This window comes from Sus scrofa, chromosome 2, assembly GCF_054392235.1.
Source record: "Sus scrofa isolate SSC_HxYL_T2T_F1_AM1 chromosome 2, Sscrofa_HxYL_maternal_Yorkshire_Landrace_v2.0, whole genome shotgun sequence".
Taxonomy (NCBI): domain Eukaryota; kingdom Metazoa; phylum Chordata; class Mammalia; order Artiodactyla; family Suidae; genus Sus; species Sus scrofa.
The window spans coordinates 68,310,034-68,337,046 of NC_139384.1; the positions used below are offsets into that span (position 1 = coordinate 68,310,034).

A 27,013-nucleotide genomic window follows, 5' to 3' on the forward strand; every position below is an offset into this window, starting at 1 on the left:
CGGATCGTTAACCCACTGAGCAAGGGCAGGGACTGAACCCGCAACCTCATGGTTCCTAGTCGGATTCGTTAACCACTGCGCCACAACGGGAACTCCTGTGATGGCATTCTGAGCAGCAAAGCAAAGGTCTGGAGGCTGAAACATTGATATTACTGCAGGAAACAGCACAACGTCCCTTATGTCTTTTTTTTTTTTAATTTTTGTCTTTATTTTATTTTTATTTTTTATTTTTTTTTTGTCTTTTGTCTTTTCTAGGGCCACACCCACAACGTATGGAGGTTCCCAGGCTAGGAGTCTAATCGGAGCTGCAGCCGCCTGCCTACGCCACAGCCACAGCAACGTATGATTCAAGCCTTGTCTGCAACCTACACCACAGCTCACGGCAACGCCAGATCCTTAACCCACAGAGCGTGGCCAGGGATCGAACTGCAACCTCATGGTTCCTAGTCAGATTCGCTAACCACTGAGCCATGATGGGAACTCAAGTCCCTTATATCTTCAGACTAAAAGATTGAAGGGCCATAACAGGAGAAATGGCTGCCAGCCTGGCGAGGATTAAAAGCCTTTAAAAGGTAAGCAGAGGAAATCAGATGGTGGCTGAGGGCAACAGGGAGCCTGTAGGAGAGGGACAAGGTCAGATCCCATGTAGGGAACGAACTTGACTGGGTGAGGCTGCTTTTGGGGTCTGAAAGGGAAGCAGAGAGACACCCAAGCAAAAATAGTTACTGATCCATGTAATTATGATCCGTGCCAGGTTGCATGTGAGACCCTTGGAAGCTGCCTTCACGGAGCTCATAAAATATGTCAAAGGAAGCTGATATTGAAACAAATAATCATGGGACTTCCCTGGTGGCTCAGCAGGTTAAAGATCCGGCATTGTCACTGCTGTGGCTCGGGTCACTCCTGTGACGCAGGTTCAGTCTCTGGCCTGGGAACTTCCACATGCCATGGGAAAGAAAAAAAAAAGAGGAGTTCCCATTATGGCTCAGTGGTAACGAACCTGACTAGTATCCATGAGCATGTGGGTTCAATCTCTGGCCTCACTCAGTGGGTTAAGGATCTGGCATTGCCATGAGCTGTGGTGTAGGTCGCAGACAGTGACTGGGATCCCATGTTGCTGTGGCTGTGGCGTAGGCCAGCAGCCGTAGCTGCGATTTGACCCCTAGCCTGGGATCTCCCATATGCCACAAGTTCGGCTCTAAAAAGACAGAAAGAGAGAAAAAAAGAAAGAAAGAAAGAAAAAAAGAAAATAAGAAAGAAAGAAAGAAGGAGAGAAAGAAAGAACGAGAGAGAGAGAGAGAAAGAAAGAAAGAAAGAACGAGAGAGAGAGAGAAAAAGAAAGAAAGAAAGAAAGAAAGAAAGAAAGAAAGAAAGAAAGAAAGAAAGAAAGAAAGAAAGAAAGAAAGAAAGGGAGAGAGAAAGAGAGAGGAAGGAAGGAAGGAAGGAAGGAGGAATTATTAATCCACTATAAATATGGTAAGCAAAGGGAAGAAAAACAGAGAGCTGAACATGGGTATAACAGGGGGTGCTGGCCCAGTCTATGGTGGCAGGGATGATTTTGGCTGAGGAGGAGCCAGTTTTTTTTGAGAACTTGGGTAGAACAGGGCTCCAGGGTGTTCTTGGCAGAGGGAAATGCAAGTGCAAAGGTTCTGGGGCTGGAACAGAAAAAGCAGGCCGGCAGAATCCAGAAAGAACCTTTATGGCCAGAGTATAGTAAGCAAGGGGCAAAGCCTCTATGGAAGTGGTTGCGGAGGAAGTTCCCCTGTGGCACACTAGGTTTTGTTTTGTTTTGTTTTGTTTTGTTGTTGTTGTTGTTGTTTTGCTTTTTAGGGCCATACTCTTGGCGTATGGAGGTTCCCAGGCTAGGGGTCTAATTGCAGCTACAGCTGCAGCCCTATACCACAGCTACAGCAACGCAGGATCCAAGCCGCATCTGCGACCTACACCACAGCTCAAGGCAACGCCAGATCCTTAACCCATGGAGCAAGGCCAGGGATCAAACCTGCAACCTCATGGTTCCTAGTCGGATTTGTTTCCACTTCGCCACAATGGGAACTCCATGTGGTGCACTAGGTTAAGTGGGTAATGTGTAGGGTGAGATTTGCTCCATTGGGTGAGAGGTGGCAGCTTGGACCTCAGCTGTTGCCATGGAGATACAGAGATGCATGTGGGCTGGAGGCCCTGGGGAATAGGCCCTGCTGATGGGATAAGGCAGAGTGAGGACAGAGAAGATGCCACACAGGTGTCTGGAGCCATTGATATGGGGAGGCCAGGGGCAGGGACAGCTAAGGTCTGCTTTGGGCTGGGCTGAGGAACTCTAGCAACCATTCAAACAGATAGTGGTGATAATTATACAACATTGCGGATATACCCGATGCCACTGAACTGTCCTCTTAAAAACTTGCTAAAATGGCAAATTTTACATGATGCTTATTTTTGACCCCACCAAAAAAAAAAAAAAAAAAAATAGAGGAAAACCTTAAACATACATCAAACTACAGAAAATGAGAAACAATCCTTAGGTTGCACTAGACATGACAAGGGCTCCACAACACCGTGTGGCTGGAGGTGGTGCAGACAGAACATTTCCATCATCACAGAAAGTTCTGCTTGGCGGTGCTGGCTTGCCATCACTTTTCAGCTCTGTCCAGGTCTTATTTCCTGGCGGTGTTCCTAGGGGCTGCCTTGAGCCCCACGCTGGGCTGAGAACAACATTCCTTAAATTGGCTTTATGTTGAATCCTGATGCTCATGATATCAGGCAGAGTCCTGGCAGCAGGCAGGAGTCCCTCAGAATGGATGATTCAAGAGAGTGGTATTAAGAGCTCCTGCTGGGAGTTCCCGTCGTGACGCAGTGGTTAACGAATCCGACTAGGAACCATGAGCTTGCGGGTTCGGTCCCTGCCCTTGCTCAGTGGGCTAACGATCCGGCGTTGCCGTGAGCTGTGGTGTAGGTTGCAGACACGGCTCGGATCCCGTGTTGCTGTGGCTCTGGCGTAGGCCGGTAGCTACAGCTCCGATTCAACCCCTGGCCTGGGAACCTCCATATGCTGCGGGAGCGGCCCAAGAAATAGCAACAACAACAAAAGACAAAAAGACAAAAGACAAAAAAAAAAAAAAAAAAAAAAAAAAGAGCTCCTGCTGTGGCAAGATGGGATTGGCAGTATCTTGGGAGCACGGGGACATGGGTTTGATCCCCAGCTGGACACAGTAGCTTAAAGATCCAGCGTTGCCACAGCTGTGGCTTAGGTTGCAGCTGTGGCTTTGGTTGCAACTGTGGCTTGGATCTTATCCCTGGCTAAGGTGCTCCATATGCCACGGGGCAGCCAAAAATGGAAAGAAAGAAAAAAAGAGAGAGAGAGAGTGGTAAAAAGGGGATATTTGCAAAGATGTGGCAGGGCTGGGTAACTGACATAGGGTGGTACAGCACACAGAATGGACAACAGTGAGGAGCTGTTAACATGCCCAGGCAGATGGCTCACTTGCTGAAACCACGGCCTTGGGTTGGGGGATGCAAGGCGGGAAATGTGGAGAGGAAAAACCCTCATCTTCTCACCCCTTCTTCCTTCCACCTCCTGCTGGTGGCCCCCCTGGCTGACTCTAGCAAAAGGCTGAGGGCCCACGTGAATGTGAATCAACCTCCCAGCACACAGGGCAGGGTGAAGTGTGGACAGGTAGATAACTAGCCCTACTCAGCTCTCTCCAACTCACCTTCCCCCCACTACCTGCCCATCACTCACAGGCCTCCATCAGCCCTTGGAAACCATGGCCATTGACCGCCATGCCACTCATCCCAAACTATTCTTGGGGTTGCCAGCAACAGAAGCAACTACAGCTGACTTAATCAAAAGATTTATTGGGAGGATCTTGGGGAGGCTACAGAATAGACAAGGAGGAAGGAATGCCATGGCTGTGGCCTCATCAGGGCCTCTTGCTCCCATCCTGCAAGGCTCTTCTCAAATGAAAAGTGTGGGGAAAGAACACCAACTCTGGACCCCTTGGGTAGGGAAGGGGGGCAGAACCCATGACCAGTGTCCTGAGCCTGCCTCCCACCTCCAATGGGGCAGAGATCCATCCCCCAAAGAAAGGGGGATGGAAGCCACGTGGCAACAAAATTAACCAATATCCTTTTCAAGATGTGACCTGTCCACTTCACAGGAGGGACTGGGGGGCCCAAGAAGTGGCCCCGACCCACCTGGGCCAGGCAGGTGGCACAAGACACTTTTTCAGAGACACCCCTCATTAGGAACATGACATGGGCTGAGTAGCAGAGAAGCTGTCGTTCCAGATGGCAGCTGGTTCACACTACTCAAGCCATGAGGAGTTCCCAGGGTTCCCCTCCTACCCCTGTCTCAGAAGGGGCCTCGTGGGCAGGGGTCATGGCCATGTTCAAGCCACTCCCCAAGGGACAGACGGAAAGACCAACAGAAGCAGGCTCAGTCGAAGGCATTTCTTATATACACGGTTTATTCCTCCTGACCCCCATGCTGCAATTCCAGCCTTATCTGCCTTCCCAGTATGGAGCTACCCACCACCTCCTCCCTCAGGGGGCTTCCTCTCAGGGAGCTAGATCTCCAGAGATGGGGTAGAGAGAAAAGGGGAAGCCCTAACACAAGGTGGCTCCCCTGTGACCTCAGCCCCCCAGAGAGGGGAGAGAGGAAGAAGGAAGGCAGCACAGAACTGGGGTTCAAATACTCAAGAAACTACACAATAAAAGACAAAAGTAACACGCTCTGGGGATGGGGGGCAGGGAGGAACCAGAGTCAGATTCCCCCCCTCCCAGCAGGGGCATGGCAACCCCAGGACCCAGGGGGTGAGGGGCAGGGCTTGAGAGAGAAGGAGAATAAGGGGGAAGGAGGAGCCCAAGGATGGTCCCACCCTGACCTGGCCTCTTAGGCAAAGGGCAAGGAAGGCCCGAGGAGCCCTTGTACTTGGCAATGGAGGCCTACAGCTTGGTCAGGTCCAGCTTCAGCTTGTAGGGTGGGGGGCTGTCTGCAAAGGCGTGAGATGGGGGAGGGTACAGAGGCCAGTCTGGCTCTACCATAAAGCCCTTGTGCTGCTCCAGAGTCAGGGGCTGCAGGGGGAGGAAGAGGGAGGGAGGGCTATGAGTCTCCCTGCCAACCCCACCCCACGCAGGCAAACCTACTTCCCACCCCTGATCTCAGGTCTCCCCTACTAAGAATGGGCGTTGTTTTCCTGCATTTTCACATGGGAGTGAAGAAACTTGCCTATGGTCACTCAGCCAATCGGGGTCCCTGGCTCCATGGGAGAAGGGGTGGCCCTATTCAGATGAGGGAACAGTTCTCCCCCCATGCTCCTGGCCCTGCCCGCTGGCCTCACCCACCTGGAACTTGAGGTGCTGGCCGGGTGCAGTCACCAGAGTGGAGCAGCTCAGCCACAGCATCACCAGCACAGAGAGGAAGAGGCAGCAGGCCAGGATCCAGCGAGGAAGCCCGGAGCGCCTGCCCCACCCAGCAGGCTTGCTCAGCGGCCCTGGTGGGGTCAGAGAGCCCCTCCCCTCCGGCCCCACCTCCACCCCACCTCCAGTGTTCTGCCACCCACCGGGACATGCAACTGAGGAAGTCATTGTCCTGAAGCTCATCAGACTCAATCTTGGCTTTGCTGCTGGTCTTGACTCGAATCTTGGCCTTCCTTACCTTGTCCAAGGGGCCTACGGGGTCTGAGAGAACAGGTCACCTCTCAGCAGCCTCCAGACTTTTGCCAAGAGGTGACAGAAGCCATGGAAAGAAGAAAGGAGGCCAGGACCTGGGACAATGGGGCATGGGGTCCTGGAATAGATCAAAACCCTGAAAGGTGGACCATGGAACCCTGGGAGATGGACCATGGAACCTGGGGAGATGGATCACAGACCCTGGGGGATGGACCATGGAACCCTGGGAGATGGACCACAGAACCTGGGGAGATGGCCTATGGAAACTTGGGAGATGGACCATGGAGCCCCAGGAGTTGAGAAATGGAAATCCCAATCCTCAAGGATTTGTTTGCCAGGAGGACCCTTTGTGGCAGTGGAGCACCTGTGGCAGGAACACTGGTCTAGGTTTGGACCTTACCAACATGCACCTCCAAGGCCTCAGGGTGGGATCCCCGCCAGGTCACCTCTACTCGCTGCAGACGGGTCCCCTCGTGCCCCAGGCTCTCTACTACAGGCTGGGTCTGGACCAGGAATAAGACAGCACAGAGAAGTCTTTTAGAAAGGCACCACCTTGGCCCTAGCAAGCACCTCTCTGTGCCCCCATGTGGGTTACATTGTCCCATGCTCAGCTGGTACCTAGGTCCACTGGGGAGAGAGAAGACACCCTCTGTGGAGCCATGAAACAGTGCAGATGCAGTTCCCTGCCATTGTGTGGCCCTGATTTTCTTGACCCCATCCTCCAGCTCCTAAAGTAGGGACATGATCCAGGGCAAGCCAAAAGAATCACAAGGATTAGCTGAAAGGTCATCACATGGCCAGCCAGGGCCAATCAGCTTAGTCAAAACCTTGAGAGAGGTTGTAACCTAGAGCCTCAGGCATCCACCATGCTGTGAGGAGGAAAGTGCTTGCTTGGGAATGAAGCCACCTCAAAGGACTGCAGAGTCAAGGGATAGAGGAAGACACTGAATTTCTGGATCCAACTGTCCCTGAAATTTGCTTACCTGTGGACTTGGCATCCCCTGAGCCAAGAAACAACACATCCCGCCTTCCTACCCTGACCACCCAACCACTACTCTGGTATGGCCCCTGCCAGAGCCCTCACCTGGAATACCACCACCTTCCCATTGTCAGTCTGCAGGTAGTATGTCCAGGTAGAGGAGACGAAGCCCTGAGCCGAGTTGACAAGGTCATTGCAGAGGGTGGAAAACAAGTCCAGGAGCGAGAGGGCCCCACTCGGAGCTTCCAGGACCTTTCTCTGCCAAGGGGAGGCCCAAGGCACAGAAATGTCATCAACGTAGGACATTAACCAATGGGAGGGGATCTGGGAGAAGTCACTGGGATCAAAATCCAGTAAGTGGTTTGGGGCAAAAGGACTTCATACAAAGAATCCAGACCTCAGCACTGCATTTGGCTGGCTTGGTGTGCCCTTGGGAAAGTGGATTGCCCTCTGAGCCCCAAAATGGGGTGATTCTATTCCTTCATGGGGTTGCTATGAGATTTCAAGTAGACAATGGCACAAGTGCCTAATAGGTAGTAGCTGCTCTTATTAGAAATGTTCACCATCATCATTGCTCTTATTTTGACAGCATCAGAAGAGAACTCGGAATAGGAAGAAATGACAGAGCACTGTGCTTGTATGAACAGTGAAAGCCTGGAGAGGGTGAAGGAAAATGAGGGAAGAGAGGAAAGGTCTTTCTGGGGAATCCCAGCACATGGGTTTCTGGCCATGATGAAGGATTTCCTCTGCCTCGGTTTCCCCTGATGCAGTGTGGTCTAGACTCACTCCCAGACTATGACAGGTGAGCAGTTATTGTCTCTCCCTGGGGTGGAGGGGGGTGTTATGTGTGTGCTTGGGAGGCTGTTCTTCCCCGAACCTCTGTCCTGAGCCCCCCACCCCAGATGACAGAAGCTCCCTGTTCATCGCAAGGAAAATGGCCAGGAACTGGCATGAAGGTTGCTCAACAGTCAGCTCTGGTGCCACTAAACACAAGTGAGGTGAGGGGTGGTCACCACAAGTCCTGGTGGCACTGACTTTAAATCTCACCTCTGCACAGCCCTAACTGTGACCTTGGCCAGTTGCTCTGTGGGCAAGCAATGGGGGTGACACTGTCTCAGGTGCCTCCGGGTGGCACAAGGAATTTGGAACAGACCGAGGTCAGGCCTGGATCAGGACAAATGCTTGGTAAATGCTGTAAACAGTGGCTGTTATGGTGGGGGTGGGAGGAGGGAGGATTTCTCACATCATGGAGATGATGATTGAGGTTTGAGACATGATATAGCTTAATCAGAGACACCCAGTAGGCCCGGAATGGAATGGAGAGCTTGGGGGACTCCGCATATGAGTACAGATTTTGGGGGGCAGAGGAGAGGTGGGATGCGCCTGGGGCCACAGGTGGGAGGGTGCCCACCTTCTGCTCCGGCTCCAGCTCAGGCTCAGGTTCCAGCTGTGGGTTCTGGCTCCAGCAGCCCTCGCTGCAGGCCTGCTGCTCCGTCTCCTTCACATAAGCCTCCACACAGGCTGCAGGGAGCAGGAGGGGGTGACTAGGGGTGGGGGCAGCCCTTCCCAGGCCACCTCTCCCCACTCTGGCTCACCCAGCCAGCCCTCACCTGCTTCACACTCTGCTTGGGTGGCATTGGGCTTGGAGCTCCTGGCCACGAAGCGGCAGATGGAGAAGAGGCGGCAGCCTCGTTCACAAGCACTGATCAGCACGGCCCTATCATACGCATTCACATGCGGGGACTCAGTGGGGTCCTCCTCCAGCTCCTGAAAGCGGAGATGTGGGGCTTAGCCCCAGCGGGGGTGGGGAGGGGGAAGAGCAGCAGGAGATCAGCACTGGAAGCTCTTGGGGGGAGATAAAAGATTTGATGCCCCCCCAAATCTAGGGAGATTTGGGGTGAGGTTGGTGAGAAGGCTAAGAATAATAGTAGGGCCTCTTAACTCTGAGGAGGAGAGAGGGAGGGGGGCTTGGGAAGGGGAATAAACAATGGAAGTCATCATTGGGTTTGGGTAAAGGTTGGAAAATTGAGTAAGAGGGAGGGAAATTGTTCCCTCCTCCCCCAAAGGCTTCAATGAGGAGGGATTGTCAGGCCTGGGGGTGGGGGGTGCTCAGAGGAGATTTTGTCATCCTTCAGGCCTGGGAAAATTGGGATCTGACTTGGGAGGGGTACTGGTAACTGAGGGGGGTAGGGTGGAGGATGTAGAAGCTGCTTGGGTAGAGGGGGAGGAGAAGGGGACTGTCAGGCCTGAGGGAGGTGGGGGTTGGGCGCCGCGAGGGTCCTTGCGCAGCACAGTACAGCCAGAGACCGGGAGGTGGCATCCAGGCTTAGAGGGTCTTCCACAACCCCGAATTCATCAGAAGGACCCGCATCCCTAAACCCTCCCGTATCAGAGGCACCCCACTGCCCCTCCCCCCTGCAGGACCCCCAGCCACTTCGAATGAACCCCAGCCCTTCCCCCACCAGAGGGACTCATCCCCATTGGAAAACCCCTCTTCTCTGACCCCTTCCCCCTCCGAGGAACCCCTGTCTCCCGCTCCCCAAGGAGGAAACCGCATCCTTAACCCCTCCCCCATCGGAGAGATCGCGGATCCTCTCGCTGGAGCCGCATGCGCTTCACCTGAGCCGGCTGCGGACTAGGGTAGCGGTCTCGGCACCGCAGCTGGCAGCTCTGCGTGTCCCCGAGCTGCAGGGCGAAGGGGTCGCGAACAGGCGGCGCGGGGGTGGCGGGTGGAGGCTGCAGCAGCAGCAGCAGGAGCGGCATCAGTACGACCGAAGCCATGGCCAGGCCGGGCGCAAGGAACGCGGGGGACGCCGGCTCCTGGCAGGCACAGAGGATGCGGCGGCAGCGGGGATTGGGTCGCTGACGTCACCCGAGCGAGGCAGCCTGGGAAGGGGGGGTGGAGGATGCGGAGAATGGGCGCGGGAGCAGCGCTGCGGCACTGTCTGGGTGCTAGCAGGGCGAGGCAGGTGGATCGTGGCCCCTGCCGTCTGTCCCATCTCCAGAGTGTCATAACACCTCCCTCGCATCCAGGGACGAGGGGATCTCAGCCATCGCTAGGGGCCAAAAGGAAACATAGGGTGATAGGATGGGAGAGAGATCTATTCGCCAGGGGAAATCAAGGAAGGCCTCTAGGAGTAGGCGATATTAGAGCTGGCCCCGCGAGAAGGGCAATCGACGCAGAACAGCGAGGGCCCGAAGAGGGGACGAGATTGTTGGAAAAGAAAACAGCAGGGCGGTGGGGCTGGCCCGAGCCCCGCCAGAGTGGAGGTGGAGGGTCCTGAGGGTTTCAGGGCTGGATTAAAGAAGGCCTTCGGAAAGATCTGTGGCATCAACTCCTCTGATACGCAGATCGGAGAGGGGGTACCTTGTGTGCAGTTTGCCTCCTTTAGGAAGCTCTCCCAGGCCCTCCAGGGTTACCCCAGCCTCTCCTCCCACTGGCCCAGCCCTGATCCACAGACCCAAGGGATCTGGCCCCCCGAGTGGGGTTCCCTCGGCCTGGGGCTGAGTGGGAGGGGGCGCAGAAGTGGTGATAGGGACGATTGAGTGCTGTTAAAATTTCTAATTCTCGTGGGAAAACTTGGGGCAAACAGGAACACTTCTGGATTCCACAACTGCGCACTCCAAGGTGACACAGTGCAGCCCTATGAATCTGGGGTTAGGAGATTCCCCCTAGCTTCCTCTCCTGCATGCATGTTAGTAGGGGCGCCCCTTTAAGCCTGAGTCCTTGCAAAAGTGACACTCTCTCCATCGCTGGCTTGCCCTGCACAGGTGCCTGCCGCCTGCGCAACTCCCATCCACGCTCCGCCCCAGCAGACCCGTTCGGCAGCCACGCGGGGTCGGCGGGTCAGAGGGCGCCGCAGGTTCCGGACGAGGAGGAGGGGACGCGGGGGGGGGGTGCTGGCGCGCCCCCCGCCACCTCCCCTGGCCGGCCGCCGCTCTTTCATCTTAGCGGCCTCGGCCAGCCCCCACGTGGCTTAATCAGGCGCGGCTGTGCCTGGCGGACCCTGAACATCTGGATCCCCGTGCGGCCCCTCCCCCGTCCCGCCCCGCCCCTCCCGGGCTGAGCTGCCGCAACCGAGAGGGGAAGGCTTCCAGTCTGTGGTTTGCGGGAGAGCCAGGGAACCCCACATATAAACCACCGCTCGCCAGGCCTGCGCCTTGGGAAATAGCCATTGGTTTTGACCAATACTGTACCCCATTTCACAGGTGGGAAACTTAGTTCCCAGGACATCCAGGCAGAGCCAAGAATTCAAGCCCACACATGTCAATTCCAGAGCCCCGCGCACTGAAGCCTTCCACAATTACTGTTCTCATTCATTCCAAACAAAACACTTCCCAAGCATTTTCTTGCAAAAACCCTATAAGGAGGGACTGGTAGGTTGTCCTAATTTATAGATGAGGAAATTGAGGCTCAGGGTGGCAAAGGCGGCCGGCCCAGATGGCAAACAAGGGAAGCAAAAAGAGACGAGCAGACCTCTGACAAGACTGGAAGGTGGGGCGTCAGGAGAATCGGGCTTCAGAAGCTTCTCTTAAAGCGCAACAGGAAGGAAGGACACCCGCTCCCCTTTAAAAGCTAAAGGGGAAACTGAGGTTGGGGGAGTTCGGGCGCTGGTCTAGGTCGCAAGAGAGGAGTGAGAGGGTTTGATTGCCTCCCATCCACCCCCCCTTTCCGCTGCAAGAGGCCGCCTGGGGCGGGAGCGGAAGGAGGACTTGACCCTGGCCCCCCAGGTGAGCCCCCGCGCCCCTCCTGCCATTCCCGAGGGAGCAGGTCCAGGTGAGGGGCGGCGGGCCGGCGGGCGGCCGGGGTCGGGTTTCAGGAAATCCGCCGACATTCCTTCGGGGCTTAAGAGGGAAAGTTGACTCGGCGCCGCCCCTCGCCCCCCCCCACTTCCTACCCCCCGGGGCGGCCCGGCCGGGGCGGCGGGGGGGGGGGGTGCGGGGGGCGGAGGTGGGGCGCTGCGGCCCTCCTGGGCGTGAATCAGAGGCGGGCCAGGCGTCCGGGAAGCGGCGGCCGAGGTCAGCGCGGGCATCGGACAAGCACCCTTTGTCCCTTGCCGCCCTCGCCACGACCCTGCTGACCCCCACCGCCAAGCCGGGTACAGGCTGGGGAGCAGGCAGGGCATCACGGCCCCGGCGCTTTGCTAACAGTGGGTGGGGGGAGGGGAAAGGGCACATCTGTCACCCCCAATATAACTGGCTCCTCCTGGGGAATCCAGACTTCTGAAGTTCTTCTCCAGGGTGCGGAAGGGTAGGGAACTTAGGCCTCTGTGACCTTGTGAACACTGGCCCTGACTTGGACATGGGCACCTCTGCACTCCTGAGATCTCACCTCCAATTCATATGGGATCTGGATTTTTAAAGTACAGACTGCACAAAGCTTGAGACCCAGGCATCCCAGCTCTCCAGGCTCATCCTCTGGGGTAGAAATGATAAAGCCCTACCTTCTCCTGCACACAGGTCCTGAACCTGGGTTTTCTGTTGCCCCAAGCTCATGTCCAGACCCTCACTGTCCCCGCTTCTTGGGAACACTGGCCTGGAACACAAGGCAGCTAATCCCATACTGAAGAGCCCTGACCATGGGGGTCTCAGCATGGGAGAGGCAGCTCTGTGCCCTCTTCACATGGGACCTGATGGTGCTGTTACCACCACCTCTCCCTGGTTTCCTCCCCAGAATTATGCAGGGAGTTGAGCTGGAGGGTCTCCCCCACCCCCCTGCCCGATGATGACGTAAATCCTTAGGTGTAAAGACTAAGGAGGAGCCCCTCCCTCCATCTGTACCCCCAGTACATTCCTAGCCACTGTCAAGGACTTGGGTCAATATTTGCCTGAAGTTCCATCAACGCTGGTTCCCCTTCCTGCACAAAGAGGTGGTGGGGCTGAGGAGGAAGGGGTTAAGGAAGGCACCTGGAGGACCAAGGGCAGGGAAGAGTGCACCTAAAGTTCAAGTTTCATTCCTTAAAGTCAAAGGTAGTAGGTAGAGGTCACCCAGGAGGCAGAGGGCATGCTCCAGGGTGGGGCTGGGCAAACAATCCATAGCCTTCTACAGGTAAAGGACCAGAGAAGGGTACTACCAGCTTGGGTCACACAGCAAGTCAAGGCCTGGGTGGGACCCCAGATGCCATTATTCACTGGGACTGAGTTTTCTTGCTACTCAGAAGGACTGGGATTCTCCATCTTTTTATTTTGCAAATGTTTACTGAGCTCTTCTCCTGCTAATGACACTGGGCCCAGCATGGGGTCCTTATGGCTCTCAGGGTGCTCATGATCTAAAGATGTCTCAAGAGAAAGATGATGTTTGAAGAACTGTGTTACGAAGACAATTGAAAAAGTGGAAGGGGATGGAGGGTGCCTAGGAAGGAGAGTGGGTGACCCTCTGAGAACACTTGACCTGTGACCTGATGGAAAAAGTGCTAGCTGGGTGTGTAGGGGGGATTGGGGGGAACTGCATCCCTGCAGAGGGAACAGCAAACATACCAAATCCTGTAATGATAACAAGCCAAGTGTATTTGGGGAAAATGGGGCTGCAGCAGCTGGAGTGGAGTGAGGAAGAGGAAGGAAGAGGATGATGATAGTGGAGAAAAGGAGGGGGGAGAGGGTGGCAGGGCAGTGAAGACCTGCTTTGCTTCTTTTAGAAGCTCCGTCTGCCTGCTGTGCAGAAGAGGGCTGGAGGGTTTACTGGGAAAGCCCAGGAGGAGGCTGGGCAGCATCCCAGACAGAGATGATGGGGCCTAGACCCAGATGGGATGGGGAAAGGGGGTCCGAATCTCAGAACGGGGATGTACTTTGGAATCAGAGCCAGCAGGATTTGCTGATGGATTGGACATGGGGGATGAGCGAAGGAGAGAGTTGTCACGCGCACCTCCAGGTCTCTGGTCTGAGCACCTGGTTGGATGGGGAGAGTGGGGAATGACTTGGGGAGGATCAGAGACTGGGTGGGGAGGTGGGATATCACCCCAGAAGCCTGAAGTGCCCTAGGGGTGAGGCAAACATTGCAGGGCAGAGGTTGTAGGAGAGGAGGGGTGTATATCCTGGAAAAACAATTTCAGACAAAACCCGCCACCTCCCCTTAACACTCTGGCAGGTGTGACTATGGTCCCATTTTTCAGAGATGACAAACTGAGGCTCCAAAAGAATGTGCCCCCAGTGCCAGGCGCTATTGCTTAGACTGTGGAGCCTTCTGCTGTGTCGCACCTTCCCACAGGAACCCTCAGGCTGGCTAGGAGTCGTTCGCCGTGCTGAGGAGGAAACTGAGGCAGAGAGGCCTAGTCTGCCCCAGCGAAGGGCGCTGCACCATGCCAGGGCTTTATGCTCTTCTTCACAAACCCATCCAGAATTGAGAACCGGGCGGGGGTGGGGGGATTCACTCTGGATTCCATCCTTCAATCTCTTTTCTGACAGTCTGAGATCTGAGTTGGGGACCTAAGGAGTAGCCTTGAGCAAAGGAGGTGAGAACTCCTGAGCCCTCCTTGGACACTTTTACCGCCTTGGCCAGTTAGGAACCTAGAGGGAAGGTCCAGGCCTCTAAGGGAACCCCTGGAAGAGGGGGTTAGAGCCCTTCCCCTCTGAGGGCACGCGACTGGGGGCGGCGCTGCGACTCAAACCGCGGGGCTGGAGGCGGCCCCGGAACTCTCATTTCGGGCTCCCCCTCCACCCGGGCCTTAGGGGCCAGGATCCTTTTATCTTGGGCGCCCGAATCTGGTGGGGACCTGGGGGGAGGGGGAGGCGCCCGGAACGGGAGGGGTCCCAAAACTCAAGCAGTGGCCAAAAATAATAACACGGAGAAGGATCCCTGCGCAAGAAAAGGAAGACAAACTATGCGTCGCTCGGGGCGGCCGGCGTTACCTGGAGTCGGCAGGCGGCGGCCGCCCCAGCGATTACTCACTGCGTGGCGCACCCCACCCGCGGGCCGCTGAGCGGATTTTTCCGTGGGGGGGTGTCAGCGAGTGGCGGGGGGGAGGGCCTCCTTAGCACTTTCCTTCTGAGAATCTCTCCTGCCTGGCATACGCTATCCTCCCAAGCCCCCGTCCCCTTTCGCACCGGGGCCCATCTCGCCGACCCCCCGCCCACTCGACAACTCCCTACTGAGGCCCCGGGTGCCTGCGCGGAACCTCTGCTCGGTCCTACTCAAGGGGGACAGCTGAGCCAGGGTGAGGTCCGGGGACTCCTTGCCTTGCAGCTTTTTCTCCGTCTTCCCTCCAGCAAAGCCTGGGGCCGAGGCTGCTGCACGGGGAGGACCAGAAGAGGCGGGATGAAGTGGGAGGGGGAGCGCTGGGCCGACTGGTGGGACTCGAGAGCCGATGACTTGGGGCAGGAGGGAGGGCGACTTAGGCCCCTGGGGAGGAAAGGGGGCTGGAGAGGGGAGCAGGCGGGGCTCAGGGACCGCTCAGTGGTGGGGGGCGGGGCCAGAGTTGGGGTGGGGGCCGAGACAGAGGATGGGGGAGGAGGAGCGGGCCAGGGCTTGGGGCCGCAGGGGACATTGAAGGGGCAAGCGGCTGAGAGCAGGGTGCAGGGCAGTGGGCAAGGGTATGGAAAAGCGACTGGGGGCGCCAGGTCCCAGACTGGGGGTGGGGAGCCTAGAGCTGGCGGGGTTGGAAAGGGAGGTCCCAGGTCGATAAGTGTAGAGTAGGGGTTTTGGGGCCGCGGGACAGGGCGCGTGCGGTGAGCAGCAGGGCGGAGGCCGGACGGGTGGGGCTCGCAGTGCCCGCGGGCGGCCGGGCGGGCGGCGGGGAGGCCGGTGCGGGGCCCGTCGCCCGCCCCCCCCCCCGGGGCCGGGCCGGGGGCGGGGCCGGGCGGGGCCAGCGGAGCATTAGCGCCTTGTCAATTCGGCTGCTCAGACTTGCTCTGGCCTCCGCGCCCGCGCCCAGCGACGTGCGGGCTGCTTAGCCCGCGCCCGGCCTGCGCCCGCGTCCCGCGCCGCCGCCGCAGCTGCCGCCCGCCGCGCGCCCCCGGCAGCGCCGGCCCCATGCCCGCCGGCCGCCCGGGCCCCGCCGCCCAATCCGCGCGGCGGCCGCCGCCGCTGCTGCCTCTACTGCTGCTCTGCGTCCTCGGGGCGCCTCGAGCAGGATCAGGAGCCGGTGAGTACCCGGCGCTGTGCTCCCCTTTTCCCGCCTGGGCCGAGAGCGTGCGCCCCGGGGGCAGCCGCGGGGGGAGGGGTCGCGGGCGCCACCTGGACGTCCCGGGAACAAAGGAAGGCGCCCCCGGAGCGGCCCTCGGGGCGCCCTCACCTGTGGGGTGCAAAGCGCCGAAGTCCCCTGGCCCGAGGGTAAGGCTTCCGCTACCAAGGCCTTCTTACCTGGGCTTCCCTGCGGAGGACGCCCGACTCGGCTCCGGGAGGTCGAGGGGCCGCGGCCTGGGACCCTCTGCACGCCGGGACGCGGTGGGCGCACGCAACAGAATCTGCCACCACTCCCGGGCGGGGGCGCACGCGGTAGGCGTGCTGGGTGCCGGCCCTGAGCGGGCCCCCCCGGGTAGAGGGATGAGCCCCGTGAGGAAGGCGGGGCGGGAGGGGGCCCGCTCTGGCCGCCTGGCGCGCGGCCCGGGGTCCCCGGGGACGCGCCTCTCCGCGGGCCGGCGCCGCCGCCCTCCCCCGGCGGGACCCCGCGCGCGGGGGTCCGCGGAGTCCCCGCCACCGGCGACGCTCAGAACCGTTCCCGGCCACGCTGCGCCGGGCTGGGATACTCTAACGAGAGAAATCTTTGTGAGAGAGTGGGTGAGAGGGAGAGGGAGCAGGAGCCAGCGAGTTCGGGCACTGCGGGCCTAGTCTTGTGGGGGGGAGGGTAGCCACGGGGAACCCAGAACCCCCGCAGGCTGAGACCCCCGCCCAGTTGGGAGTTCCTGGCCTCCGGCACTCTCCAGTCCCCCACCCGATACACACCCCCGCCAGGACACCGTCTCCACATCCAGACCCACTCTGGGACACACCCAGAGACACACAAAGACTCACACTGGCTTGTGGCCCGTCACCCTCGCCCTCAGATGCGCGCACACTGCATCCCAGATGCACATTCGCACACCATCGGGGCGCGCACACACACATTCCATCCCTGACACACACACTCATGGTCACACACTCTTTCTGAAGGGGGAGGCAACATAGGGCACACACGCAGGCACAGCCTGTCCTGAATGTTCGCAATCACTCCATAAACCCCATCTAGGCATACAAATTGATCAGGGTGGGCATATCCTGCTCCCCAGGTAGAACCACACTGCCCAGAGCTATATGCAGGCTCCCAGAGGTGCTCCGCCAGAAAGGGCAGGGTTTAGTTTTTTGGGGGCACTTGCTGAAAGCCTCACATGCCCAAGGCTCCCAGGCAGGTGAGGGACTGTCCTGGGCCCTCCTGGGGTTCCTGACAGTTCTGCCAGGCAGTGGACAGCACCTATGAGTGCCACCTTCAGTGGCAGGCTTTGTTTCCCAGCCAGCAGAGCAGCAGGAAAAGGTGGTGGCAGTGGGAGGATTGTTGTGCGTGTGTTTTTTCCTTTAAGGGGGAAGAAATTAAATAAAGGAGTCTCACACCTCGGCAATATGTTTCTACTTACGGTGTGTCTTAGCACCTGACCAGCAGGCGGGTGGGTCGTAAAGTGTCTGCAGGTACCAGCAGGACAGGAGATGGGGACCCCTGTGGGGACCCTGGGATAGAGGCCACCCTCCTGCCTTGCTTGCAGAGAATCTCACACTTTTCCCTTTTAAAACACATGGTGTTCCTTTTTAATAACGGCAGTGGCTCCAGATTGGGAAGGGGGAGAGGAAAAAACTTTTAAAGGCCCCAGCTCTGCGGGAAAGGCGGGGAGTCAGGGAGCGGAGGAGGGGGGGCTGTCCAGAAGCCTAGCCCAGGAATATGCTTAGGGGAGCCTTACAGGAGGCCCCCCCAAACCAGGCCAAAGGCCCCCCTCACCACAACCTCAGTGGGCTGTCTCCAGCTGCTTAGCCGCAGGGGCTGGAATGTATGCATCCTGGTCCCAGCTTGGTGCATTACTTGGGGAGGCCTGGAGGGAGTGCACCAGCCAGCCAGGAGCCCAGAGCTGGGAGGAACCCTAATCCCAATAGTCCCTGGGCACCACAATGTGCTAGACCCTCTGGACATTGTGAACTCATCTCATTAATCTCCCCAACAGGTAGAACGTATTTTTCTCCCATTTCATGGAGTAGGAAACTGAGAACAGGGGTGGGGAAGCCAATTGCCCAGGTGCTCCAGCTGAGATTGGCACCCACGTGCCAGGAGGAGAAGGCGTCCCTCTGACCTTTCCCGCTGGAGCTTGGGGTGGGGGGACGGGCCTGGACAGGCCCGCCTGGCCTTGCCCTCTCGCCCCGTCCCCCGCCCAGCCCTGGGAGGGCAGCTGCAGCTGCTGGCAGGCAGGCCACACCAGCCCAGGCCAGGCGGGTGTGGCAGAGGGGCAGTGCCCCCCCAGCCAGGACCCCCCAAAGAGCCCCCTTTCTGGCCTGGCCTTGGTGATGGGTGGGGGACAGAAGGGGCGTGATCCACCCCAGGAGGGCTGACAGTGGGCCTGGGGTCTGGGCAGGCCTGGCTGTGCCGCCCACCCTGCTGGGGGGGCCCAGGCAGGAAGCAGTGGGTGGGCCGGGGCAGAGACGCTGGCACGCCCGAGTTCATGCCGGAGGAATTCCGAATTAGCGGGCGGCTGGCTGCCTGGGACCTCCGGGGCGGCCCCCTGGCCCCCCGCCCCCGGCCGCCCCCGCCTCCTCGGCTCTGGCCCGCTCAGCCGGCTCCTTCGCACGGACGCTGAGACCTCCGGCGAGCCCTGGGCCAAGCCCCAAACGCAACTGCGATCCCAGGCTCCAGCAAGACATGGCCCTCAAGCCAAGTTTGCCCCGGAAAATTGTAAGGGCCGGCCCCAGGAACTGTGTCCACCCCACCTCGCCCATCTGGGGCAGTAAGGGCCAGCACAGGGCAGCTGCTGGCATTCAGGGGACCTCCCAGGGGACCAGGATCACCCTTGGCTGCCAGGGAAGCTGGGCTACTCCCGCCTCTCTGCCCCCCTGCAGTCCCTTCTGACAACTGCCTGGTGATCCTTTTAAAATATAAATCCCTCCCCTGCTAAGAACCCTGGAATAATCCCTCCCTTCAGGTTTGGCCCCTGCTGACCTCCCAGGCCTCATTTTCTACCACCTCTGCCCCAGGATCTTTGTACTTGCCACTCCCACTACCTGGACACTCTCTTCTATATATTTTCATGGCTCCTTTTTTCACTTTATTCATGTCTCGCACAAGTGCCACCTCCCCAGACAGGCCTCCTGGGCCATTTAGCTCTCACCACTGATTCAGGCTTTATGATTAAATTCTACCTATTTAATCTTTTAGATATTAATTTGTTCTTTTTCCTGCTGCATCTTTGGATTCAAGGCCCACAAGGCATGAATTTTGAGTATCTCGGTCATCATTATGCCCTTAGGTCCCGGCACACTGTAGGTGCTCCTTAAATGAATGAATGAATAACAAAATGAATGAATGAGACCCTGCAACCACTCTGATGGAGGGAGAGACCCTCTCCCAAAGACTCAGATTAGTAAAGGGACCAGGTCAACTTCCACAGTGAGTTGGTGGGATTCGAACCCAGGTCAGCCTGGCTTAAAGGTCCCACAGTGTTGTCCTTAAAGTAATATTTTCACTCTTTTCAGACAATTCCATGTGGTTGATACTATGATGCCCACTTCCCAGATGAGGAGACTGAGACTCAGAGGGTCATCAGGGATTTGAACTGTGCATCCCCTCCCCCTCTTTTGTGCCTTGGGTTCCCCTTGGGTCAAAACAGATTCCTCTTAGGTTCTAATCTTCAGAAGGGGAAGCCATGGGCTGCCCTAGCATCAGGCAGGAGGAGAGGCATCAACCACAGCATTCCAGAGGCCCCTGAGCCCAGCACCCAATTCAGCGCACAACCCAGTTTAGGAAGTCACTTCCCATCTAATCTTCCCAACAGCCCCGAGGACTGTGAGCTTTCTTGTTCCCATTTTGCAGATTAGGAAAACAGAGTTGCAGTTCCCGTTGCGGCTCGGTGGTTAACGAACCTGACTAGCATCCATGAGGACACGGGTTCGATCCCTGTCCTCAATCAGTGGGTTAGGGATCTGGCATTGCCATGAGCTGTGGTGTAGGTTGCAGATGCGGCTCGGATCCCATATTGCTATGGCTCTGTTGTAGGCCAGTGGTTACAGCTCCCGTCGGACCCTAACCTGGGAGCCTCCATATGCCTTGGGTGTAGCTCTAAAAAGACAAAAAAAAAAAAAAAAAAAAAAAAAAAAAGGGAAAACTGAGTAGAGGGAAACCATGCTAATGGCAAGTCACTTTGGATAGGGATTGGGAGTCTAGAGCTTGCCACATCCACCTTCAGTTCCAGGTGGCAGTGAGGAGCAGAATTTTGGAGACTGACAAATCTTGGTTTAAATAGTGTGCCGTTCTAGTTGGTGATCTTCTGCAAGGGACTTGATCTCTCAGAGCCTTGTCGTCTTTTTTCATCCATAAAACAAGCGATTCTAGTAAGGGGTCATGGCACCCCTTTTTAGAAATGCCTTCTGGAGTTCCCGTCGTGGCTCAGTGGTTAATGAATCCGACTAGGAACCATGAGGTTGTGGGTTAAATATCTGGCATTGCTGTGGCTATGGCATAGGCAGGCGGCTACAGCTCCGATTGGACCCCTAGCCTGGGAACCTCCGTATGCTGCAGGTGCGGTGCTAGAAAAGGCAAAAAGACAAAAAAAAAAAAAAAAAAAAAAAAAAAAAGGAAATGCTTTCTTCTCCACAGAGACATCTACTATTGGTGAGGTTCTGGGGGTATCAGAAAGAACACACAAACTGTTATTTCTAATTGTTAAAAAGAAAATGAAATGAGATTTAAAAAAAAAAACAAAACAGAGTGTAGTGATTGTCAGAAGTATGTGCAAAGCAAGAATTACTTGGATCTGAGTGAGGTTTGAAACCACTCAGAAAGCCTTGTGCAAGTCAGTGAGAAAGTGGCTTGGAAGGACCTGAGTTGTAGAATCAGACAGTTCTGGGGCTGAATCTCTGCTTTACCACCAATCTTGGGGTATTCTAATTGAACCTATCCTAACTGAACCTCAATTTCCTTCTTGGTAAAATGGGGGACAATCATAAACGGCTTCTCTGCAGAACTGCCATGAGTCCTGGAGGACCTAGAATGGTGGGGGGGCGGTCAGGGTAGCTCCATCCCAGTCCTGACAGGTGCTCCTCTCTGACCCCAGACACGGCTGTGATCAGTCCCCAGGACCCCACGCTTCTCATCGGCTCCTCCCTGCAGGCCACGTGCTCAGTGCACGGGGACCCATCTGGGGCCACGGCTGAGGGCCTCTACTGGACCCTCAACGGGCGCCGCCTGCCCCCCGAGCTCTCCCGAATGCTCAACGCCTCCACTTTGGCCCTTGCCCTGGCCAACCTCAACGGATCCAGGCAGCAGTCGGGGGACAACCTTGTGTGCCATGCCCGTGATGGCAGCATCCTGGCCGGCTCCTGCCTCTATGTTGGCTGTAAGTGCCCCCCGCACCAGGACACCCAGGGGTAGCTCTCAGGTGCAGCATCTCTCTCTGGAGAGAGGACACGAATCAGGGACCCTCTGGTCTGGGGCTGAACAGCGGGCATACCAGCACAAATTGAGAGGTACGGGCCTCTGGGGTGGGAATGAGAACCTGGAGACCCACCCGACACCATCTTCAAGAGAGCCATGCAGGTGGTCCTGCCAACATCCACGTTGTCCATCCTCCTTCCACTCCACGGTGGGAGCCCCCGCTGGCAGCCAGCAACTCCTCCCTCCACCTGTCCATGGCTGGCCCAGACCCTCAGCCCCTGCAACTCCACCCCTTCCCCAGTGCCCCCAGAGAAACCCTTCAACATCAGCTGCTGGTCCAAGAACATGAAGGACCTGACATGCCGCTGGACGCCGGGGGCCCACGGGGAAACCTTCCTCCACACCAACTACTCCCTCAAGTACAAGCTGAGGTTGGTGGTGGCCCTCGGGTGACATATGTTCCAGCCTGGCTGTGTGGCCTTGGCCGAGCCCGCCCTCTCTGAGCCCTGGTGTCCCGTCTGCACGACAGGGCTACCATGGGGAGGTTTGGGGCCCCAAAGGGACCTTCACATGTCCTCCTCCCCTTCTGCCCCTGCAGGTGGTACGGGCAAGACAACACGTGTGAGGAGTACCACACGGTGGGACCTCACTCTTGCCACATCCCCAAGGACCTGGCTCTCTTCACACCCTATGAGATCTGGGTGGAGGCCACCAACCGGCTGGGCTCAGCCCGTTCAGATGTGCTCACACTGGACATCCTGGATGTGGGTGAGCCTGGCCCCCCGCAAGTCCAGCCTGGCCCACCTGGGGTTCCAGGCCCCACCTCCAGCCCAGCCAGTGGCTGCAGCTCAGCTGAGGTCGGACCCTGCTAGTTGGGATGAGGAGGAGCTAGGCATCCACCCATGGGTCCCCAGCCTCCTGAAGCAGCCAGGATACCCCCACTCTGTGGAGAACACCTGGCCTGGCTGCCTCCCCCCTCGGCAGCCCAGGTGTGCTGGAAGGGGCCCCCGGGGAGCTGAGAAGGGGGCGTCCAGGTCGGGAGGCGCCCCAGGAAGCAGCAGCCTGGAGCTGGGGGGGTGCAGGCGGGAGGCAGGAAATGGATGATCTGCGAGCAGAATTGGGCCTAATCTAATTAGGGTGTTTCTCAGCCCCTAGCAGGCCTGTGCCTTAACCCTTTCAGCCCCTCACCAAGGCCTCAGGGGAAGAGGCCAGCCTTCCTTACTGCCCAAGGGGCTCCCAGAAGGATCCTGCGGAGGCTTGGACTCCTTCCTCTAGCCTGCTTCCCGCTCTGCTTCTTTATTAAGTCCTGAAGCTGCAGTGGGCATGTTCTAAGCCTCAGTTGTCCCTCTGCACCCAGCTGTCATATGGAGGTCCTTTGTAAAGTAGGAGGAGCTGGGGGTGGGCGGTGGAGGGGGTCAGGAGGAGCTTCTTCCCAGGGGTCTGGCAGCCTGAGGGCCCCCTGATCTCCTGGGCATCATCATCATAATAATATCATCGTCCAGGCAGTGTCTGCTTTTTAGATAGTTCCCTGAAGATAGGATTATGTTTCTCCTGTCACAGATAATAATGGTGATAACAGCTAACATTAATTGAGTGCTTCTAGGTGCTGAGTGTTTTCCTGAATAATATCTAATGTAATCCACTCTTCCTGAAGGGGGCGGGGGGGGGGGAGAACGGAGGCAGGTGCCATCTAAGCCCCGTGCCCTGGTATTTGGACCTAGACAGGGGCCCGCCAGGTCCAAGGAGACTCCGGTGACTAAGCCCCGCCCCGCCCCCCTAGTGACCACCGACCCCCCGCCCGACGTGCACGTGAGCCGCGTTGGGGGCCTGGAGGATCAGCTGAGCGTGCGCTGGGTTTCGCCGCCCGCGCTCAAGGACTTCCTCTTTCAAGCCAAGTACCAGATCCGCTACCGAGTGGAGGACAGCGTGGACTGGAAGGTGCCCGCCCCTGGCCCCCCCAGCTCCGCTCCTCCCCCCACCGCCCCTGTCCCTGCCTCTGACCCTGCCCTTGGCGCCCAGGTGGTGGACGACGTGAGCAACCAGACCTCTTGCCGCCTGGCGGGCCTTAAGCCAGGCACAGTCTACTTTGTGCAAGTGCGCTGCAACCCTTTTGGCATCTATGGCTCCAAGAAAGCAGGGATCTGGAGCGAGTGGAGCCACCCCACCGCCGCCTCCACCCCCCGCAGTGGTGAGCACCCCATCAGGGCTGGGTGGTACCCCACCAGCCAGCAAACCAGCCTGGGCTTCACTTTCCTTGTTTCCTCCAAGAAATCAGAGGTCTCAAACTCTTGGCCCCCTGGAGGCCGAATGTGGCCCTTGGATCTATTTTCTTGGCTTGTCATTTGGGGATAAAATGTTTGACCTCCACGCAGACTTTTAAAAACATTAAGTTTTAACACAAATATCCTTGATTCTCTAGAAAAACTGACTAGAAAATGTAACAGGGAGTTCCTGTGGTGGCGCAGTGGTTAACGAATCCGACTAGGAACCATGAGGTTGCGGGTTCGGTCCCTGCCCTTGCTCAGTGGGTTAACGATCCAGCGTTGCCGTGAGCTGTAGTGTAGGTTGCAGACACGGCTTGGATCCCGTGTTGCTGTGGCTCTGGTGTAGGCCGGTGGCTACAGCTCCGATTCGACCCCTAGCCTGGGAATCTCCATATGCCGCGGGAGCGGCCCAAGAAATGGCAAAAAGACAAAAAAAAAAAAAAAAAAAAAGAAAAAAGAAAAGAAAATGTAACAGGGCACAGCCAGAGTTACCCCCAGAGCCCCACAGCCCCCATCGGCAAAGGCTGCACCTTAGGTCAGGACCCCCACCCTTCCATTGCACCATCCCCATCTGGCCCAGTTCCCCCACATGTACCCCTTCTCCAGCATCTAAGAGCCAGTGAGTTTGAGACCCTTGATTCTAAGGCTGATGGGCTGCCAACTCTCCTTTTGAAAGGCTTGGTTTGCCCTTCTGTTCAAATTAGGGGGATGGGTGATCAAGGGCCTGGCCTGATTCCCTTTGCTGTCTGGGGTTCATCTAAACCCACAGACCTCCCTTCTCTCTTGTGTGAAATGGTATGAATTCTTACTTGGTATGTCGGGCCTCAACTTCCTCATCTGGAAAGTGGGGACAATAAGCATGCCTGCCTCAGTGCGTTTAGATGAGAAAACCCATATTAAGTGTCCTCGTGGTGGGTGCCACCGAAGCATTTGGCAAGTAATAGTGACTGAGGCTCCAATCCCTGCTCCCCCCATGGTTTGACCCAAGGGAGGAGGCTTCTTTTTCTCAGATGAGGACACCAAGACCCCAAGAGGTTCAGCCAGCCCCTAAAGTCAAACAGTGATCTGAATGAACTCAGTTCCCCGGAAATCCAGGCTCACGCTCCTGGGACGATGGGGAAACCAGGGCCCAGAGAGGGTCCCAGAATCAGGGAGTGGCAGAACAGGACTCCAACCAGTTCCCCAGCCCCCCTCCCGGGCCCCTTCAGGTTCGGGGGTGGGCGGGAGCTAGCATAGCCGGGAGGGGCCTGAGCCTTGGCCCCTGCTCGTGCCCAGCACCTGTGATTCTTGCACGGGAGCCAACAGGCGGCTGCGTCCGCTTGGGAGGCTGGGGAGGCTGGGGGAGGCCGGCAGGGGCGGTGGGGGCCGGGGCTGTGCCAGGGCCTGTCAGCGGGTCCCCGGTGTTATTTATGATGTGAGGCCGATGTCCTTATCCGCCGGCCTGCTCAGGCTGCTCAGGGCTGGCTGCGGCCAGCGGCTGGACCAACAGGCCAGCCTCCCACCTGGCCCTCCTGGCCCACTCCCCATCCAACCGGCTCTTACTCTCAGGCCTGTCCTGGGGACTGTCCCCTGCCTTCAGAGTCACCTCGAATTGTCTGGCTCCCTTCATTTTTCTGTCGCTCTCTTTCTATCTTTCTGCCTTTCTTGGTTCCTGTGTCCCTACATCCCCAGGGTCTCTGTCCCTCCCTGCTCTGGCTCTCTCCATATCTCTCTCCATCTTGCGACCCTCTGCATCTCCTTGGCTGTCCCCAACTGCTTTCACTGTCCCTATATCTCCTTGCCTCCATCTCTCAATCCCTGCCTGTCTGTCTTTGTCTCTCCAGCTCTTTCTCATCAGCGTCTCTCTCTTCCTTCCTCTGCCCCCTGCTCTCTCTGAATCTCATCCCTCTGGCCCTGGCCCCTCTCCTCCCTCCCTCCACTTCCACTCACACCTGGCTCAGGCCACAGGAATTGGTTTCCTGGAGGAGATGTGGAGGAGGAGCCCCTTCCTTCCCCTGCCCCCATCTCCTCGGGGGCGCAGCTGGGCTGCTGTGCTTGACCGTGGGGAGGACCGGGTCCCAAAGAAACAGGGAGGGAGTTGCCCAAGGGGAACGCAGTCCCGCCGGCGCGGTGGAACCTCCCTCTCCCGCTCGCGCGCGCCCTCTGCCGGGCGCGCCCTGACGTTGCCGCTCCGCCCCATCAGAGCGCCCGGGCCCGGGCGGCGGGGCGTGCGAGCCGCGGGGCGGCGAGCCGAGCTCGGGGCCGGTGCGGCGCGAGCTCAAGCAGTTTCTGGGCTGGCTCAAGAAGCACGCGTACTGCTCAAACCTCAGCTTCCGCCTCTACGACCAGTGGCGCGCCTGGATGCAGAAGTCACATAAGACCCGCAACCAGGTAGGAAGGAGGGACCCCCGGGCGAGGGGTGGAGGGGTGGGGCCAGGGCGGGTGAATGGGCTGGGGAGGTAGGTCCGCAGCCCCCAGACACTGCCTCCTTCCTTCCAAGCACAGGACGAGGGGATCCTGCCCTCGGGCAGACGGGGCGCGGCGAGAGGTAAGGGGGGCCCAGGTGGGTGGGCAGGCAGGGAGACAAGGGCCCCTCCTGGTGGCCACAAGCCGTGGGCCCCCCACCCTCAGCCTTAGAGTTACTGAGGTGCAGCCCCTTCCTCCATCTCTTATTTGTCAGCATTTACCTACTGTATGCCTGGCCCCGTGGCCCTTAGCTTAGTAAGAGTGTACCACCCCTTTAAAATGCCCAGAGGGGAATGTCATCCTCAAGAATGAATGCACATACTCACTCTGGTAGCGTATGAGCGCCTCCTGCATGCTGGCCCTATGCCAAGAGCATCACCTGCAGGACATCCCAGGGGATGGATAGATAACTTCTCAGACGGGAAAACCACTGCCCAGAGAGGGACAGTAGCCTACTCAAGGTCACCCAGCTGACAGTGGTAGGGCCAGGCTCTGAACTGGGGCCTCCTCATTTGCTCTGTGGTGCTGGCCCCTCCCAAACTCCTTGCTAAGCCTGGTTTCCCCTCTGCCTGCAGGTCCTGCCAGATAAGCTCTAGAGGCTGGGGCTGCCCTCCTTGCTTCATGGAGACCCAGGGGCCACCCCAAGACTGGAGCCACCTCGGAACCCTCATCCCAGGGTGCCTCAGCCCTCGAAGCTGGGGCAAACGCTCTGAGCTCTGAGGGCCACAACAGCTTTGGCTTCCATGTGAGGTGTACCCCAGTGTGGGGGGGGTGTATGAGGGTGGGCTGAACTTCAAAGAACGCCTGCCAGGGCTGGGGGTGAAGAAAGGTCATTGCTCGCCCTACCCAGGACCCCTCCAAAGAGTCTTTTTAAATAAACAAACTATTTAGGTGCCATGATTGTGAAGGTGAGTTTGGGGCTAGAGTAGGGGCTGTGGGGTTTAGTGGAGGTGTAAAGAATCCTAATGACCCTTTGGGACAGGAATCTGCGCCTCCCAGAATTTCTAACTTTCTCCATGATCTGAAATATCTAGTTCTAAACTTCTTGGAGAGTGTGACTCAAAACACCAGTTTCTCGGAGTTCCCGTCGTGGCGCAGTGGTTAACGAATCCGACTAGGAA

The 27,013-nt window shown here is 57.7% G+C and overlaps 2 protein-coding genes across 5 annotated transcripts; one reads left to right on the forward strand and one right to left on the reverse strand.

Moving 5' to 3' along the window:
* Positions 1-4,448: 4,448 nt before the first annotated feature.
* TMEM59L (transmembrane protein 59 like) lies at positions 4,449-9,516 on the reverse strand. Of its 2 annotated transcripts, NM_001243817.2 has the most exons (8): positions 9,269-9,516; positions 8,260-8,416; positions 8,061-8,170; positions 6,755-6,907; positions 6,071-6,173; positions 5,562-5,679; positions 5,344-5,461; positions 4,449-5,073 (listed from the first exon to the last, which is right to left on the reverse strand). In NM_001243817.2, the coding sequence occupies exons 1-8, from the start codon at positions 9,428-9,430 to the stop codon at positions 4,945-4,947; spliced, it is 1,050 nt and encodes a 349-aa protein (NP_001230746.1). In that variant the 5' UTR covers positions 9,431-9,516; the 3' UTR covers positions 4,449-4,944. The 2 variants fall into 2 exon arrangements, with proteins under 2 accessions (NP_001230746.1, XP_084865143.1); XM_085009017.1 differs by lacking the exon at positions 6,755-6,907 and having other exon boundaries at positions 9,269-9,487.
* A 5,968-nt stretch (positions 9,517-15,484) lies between these two features.
* CRLF1 (cytokine receptor like factor 1) lies at positions 15,485-26,789 on the forward strand. Of its 3 annotated transcripts, none has more exons than XM_021083475.2 (9): positions 15,485-15,726; positions 20,864-21,145; positions 21,485-21,614; positions 21,782-21,951; positions 22,964-23,121; positions 23,203-23,371; positions 25,630-25,817; positions 25,927-25,974; positions 26,468-26,789. In XM_021083475.2, exons 1-9 carry the CDS (start codon positions 15,615-15,617, stop codon positions 26,486-26,488), a joined length of 1,278 nt encoding a protein of 425 aa, XP_020939134.1. In that variant the 5' UTR covers positions 15,485-15,614; the 3' UTR covers positions 26,489-26,789. The 3 variants fall into 3 exon arrangements, with proteins under 3 accessions (XP_020939134.1, XP_020939135.1, XP_020939136.1); XM_021083476.2 differs by having other exon boundaries at positions 25,932-25,974; XM_021083477.2 differs by lacking the exon at positions 25,927-25,974 and having other exon boundaries at positions 26,468-26,629.
* Positions 26,790-27,013: the final 224 nt, after the last annotated feature.

What these genes read in the sequence shown, in the direction of transcription:
- CRLF1 (XM_021083475.2), top strand. Translation starts at nt 15,615, where the DNA reads ATGCCCGCCGGCCGCCCGGGCCCCGCCGCCCAATCCGCGCGGCGGCCG. An exon ending in CTCCTGCCTCTATGTTGGCT is followed by an intron (nt 21,146 to 21,484) that starts GTAAGTGCCCCC and finishes CCCCTTCCCCAG; the next exon opens with TGCCCCCAGAGAAACCCTTC. An exon ending in CACATAAGACCCGCAACCAG is followed by an intron (nt 25,818 to 25,926) that starts GTAGGAAGGAGG and finishes CTTCCTTCCAAG; the next exon opens with CACAGGACGAGGGGATCCTG.
- TMEM59L (NM_001243817.2), bottom strand. Translation starts at nt 9,430, where the DNA reads ATGGCTTCGGTCGTACTGATGCCGCTCCTGCTGCTGCTGCTGCAGCCT. An exon ending in GGAAGGTGGTGGTATTCCAG is followed by an intron (nt 6,174 to 6,754) that starts GTGAGGGCTCTG and finishes TTCCTGGTCCAG; the next exon opens with ACCCAGCCTGTAGTAGAGAG. An exon ending in GCCAGCACCTCAAGTTCCAG is followed by an intron (nt 5,074 to 5,343) that starts GTGGGTGAGGCC and finishes CTCCCCCTGCAG; the next exon opens with CCCCTGACTCTGGAGCAGCA.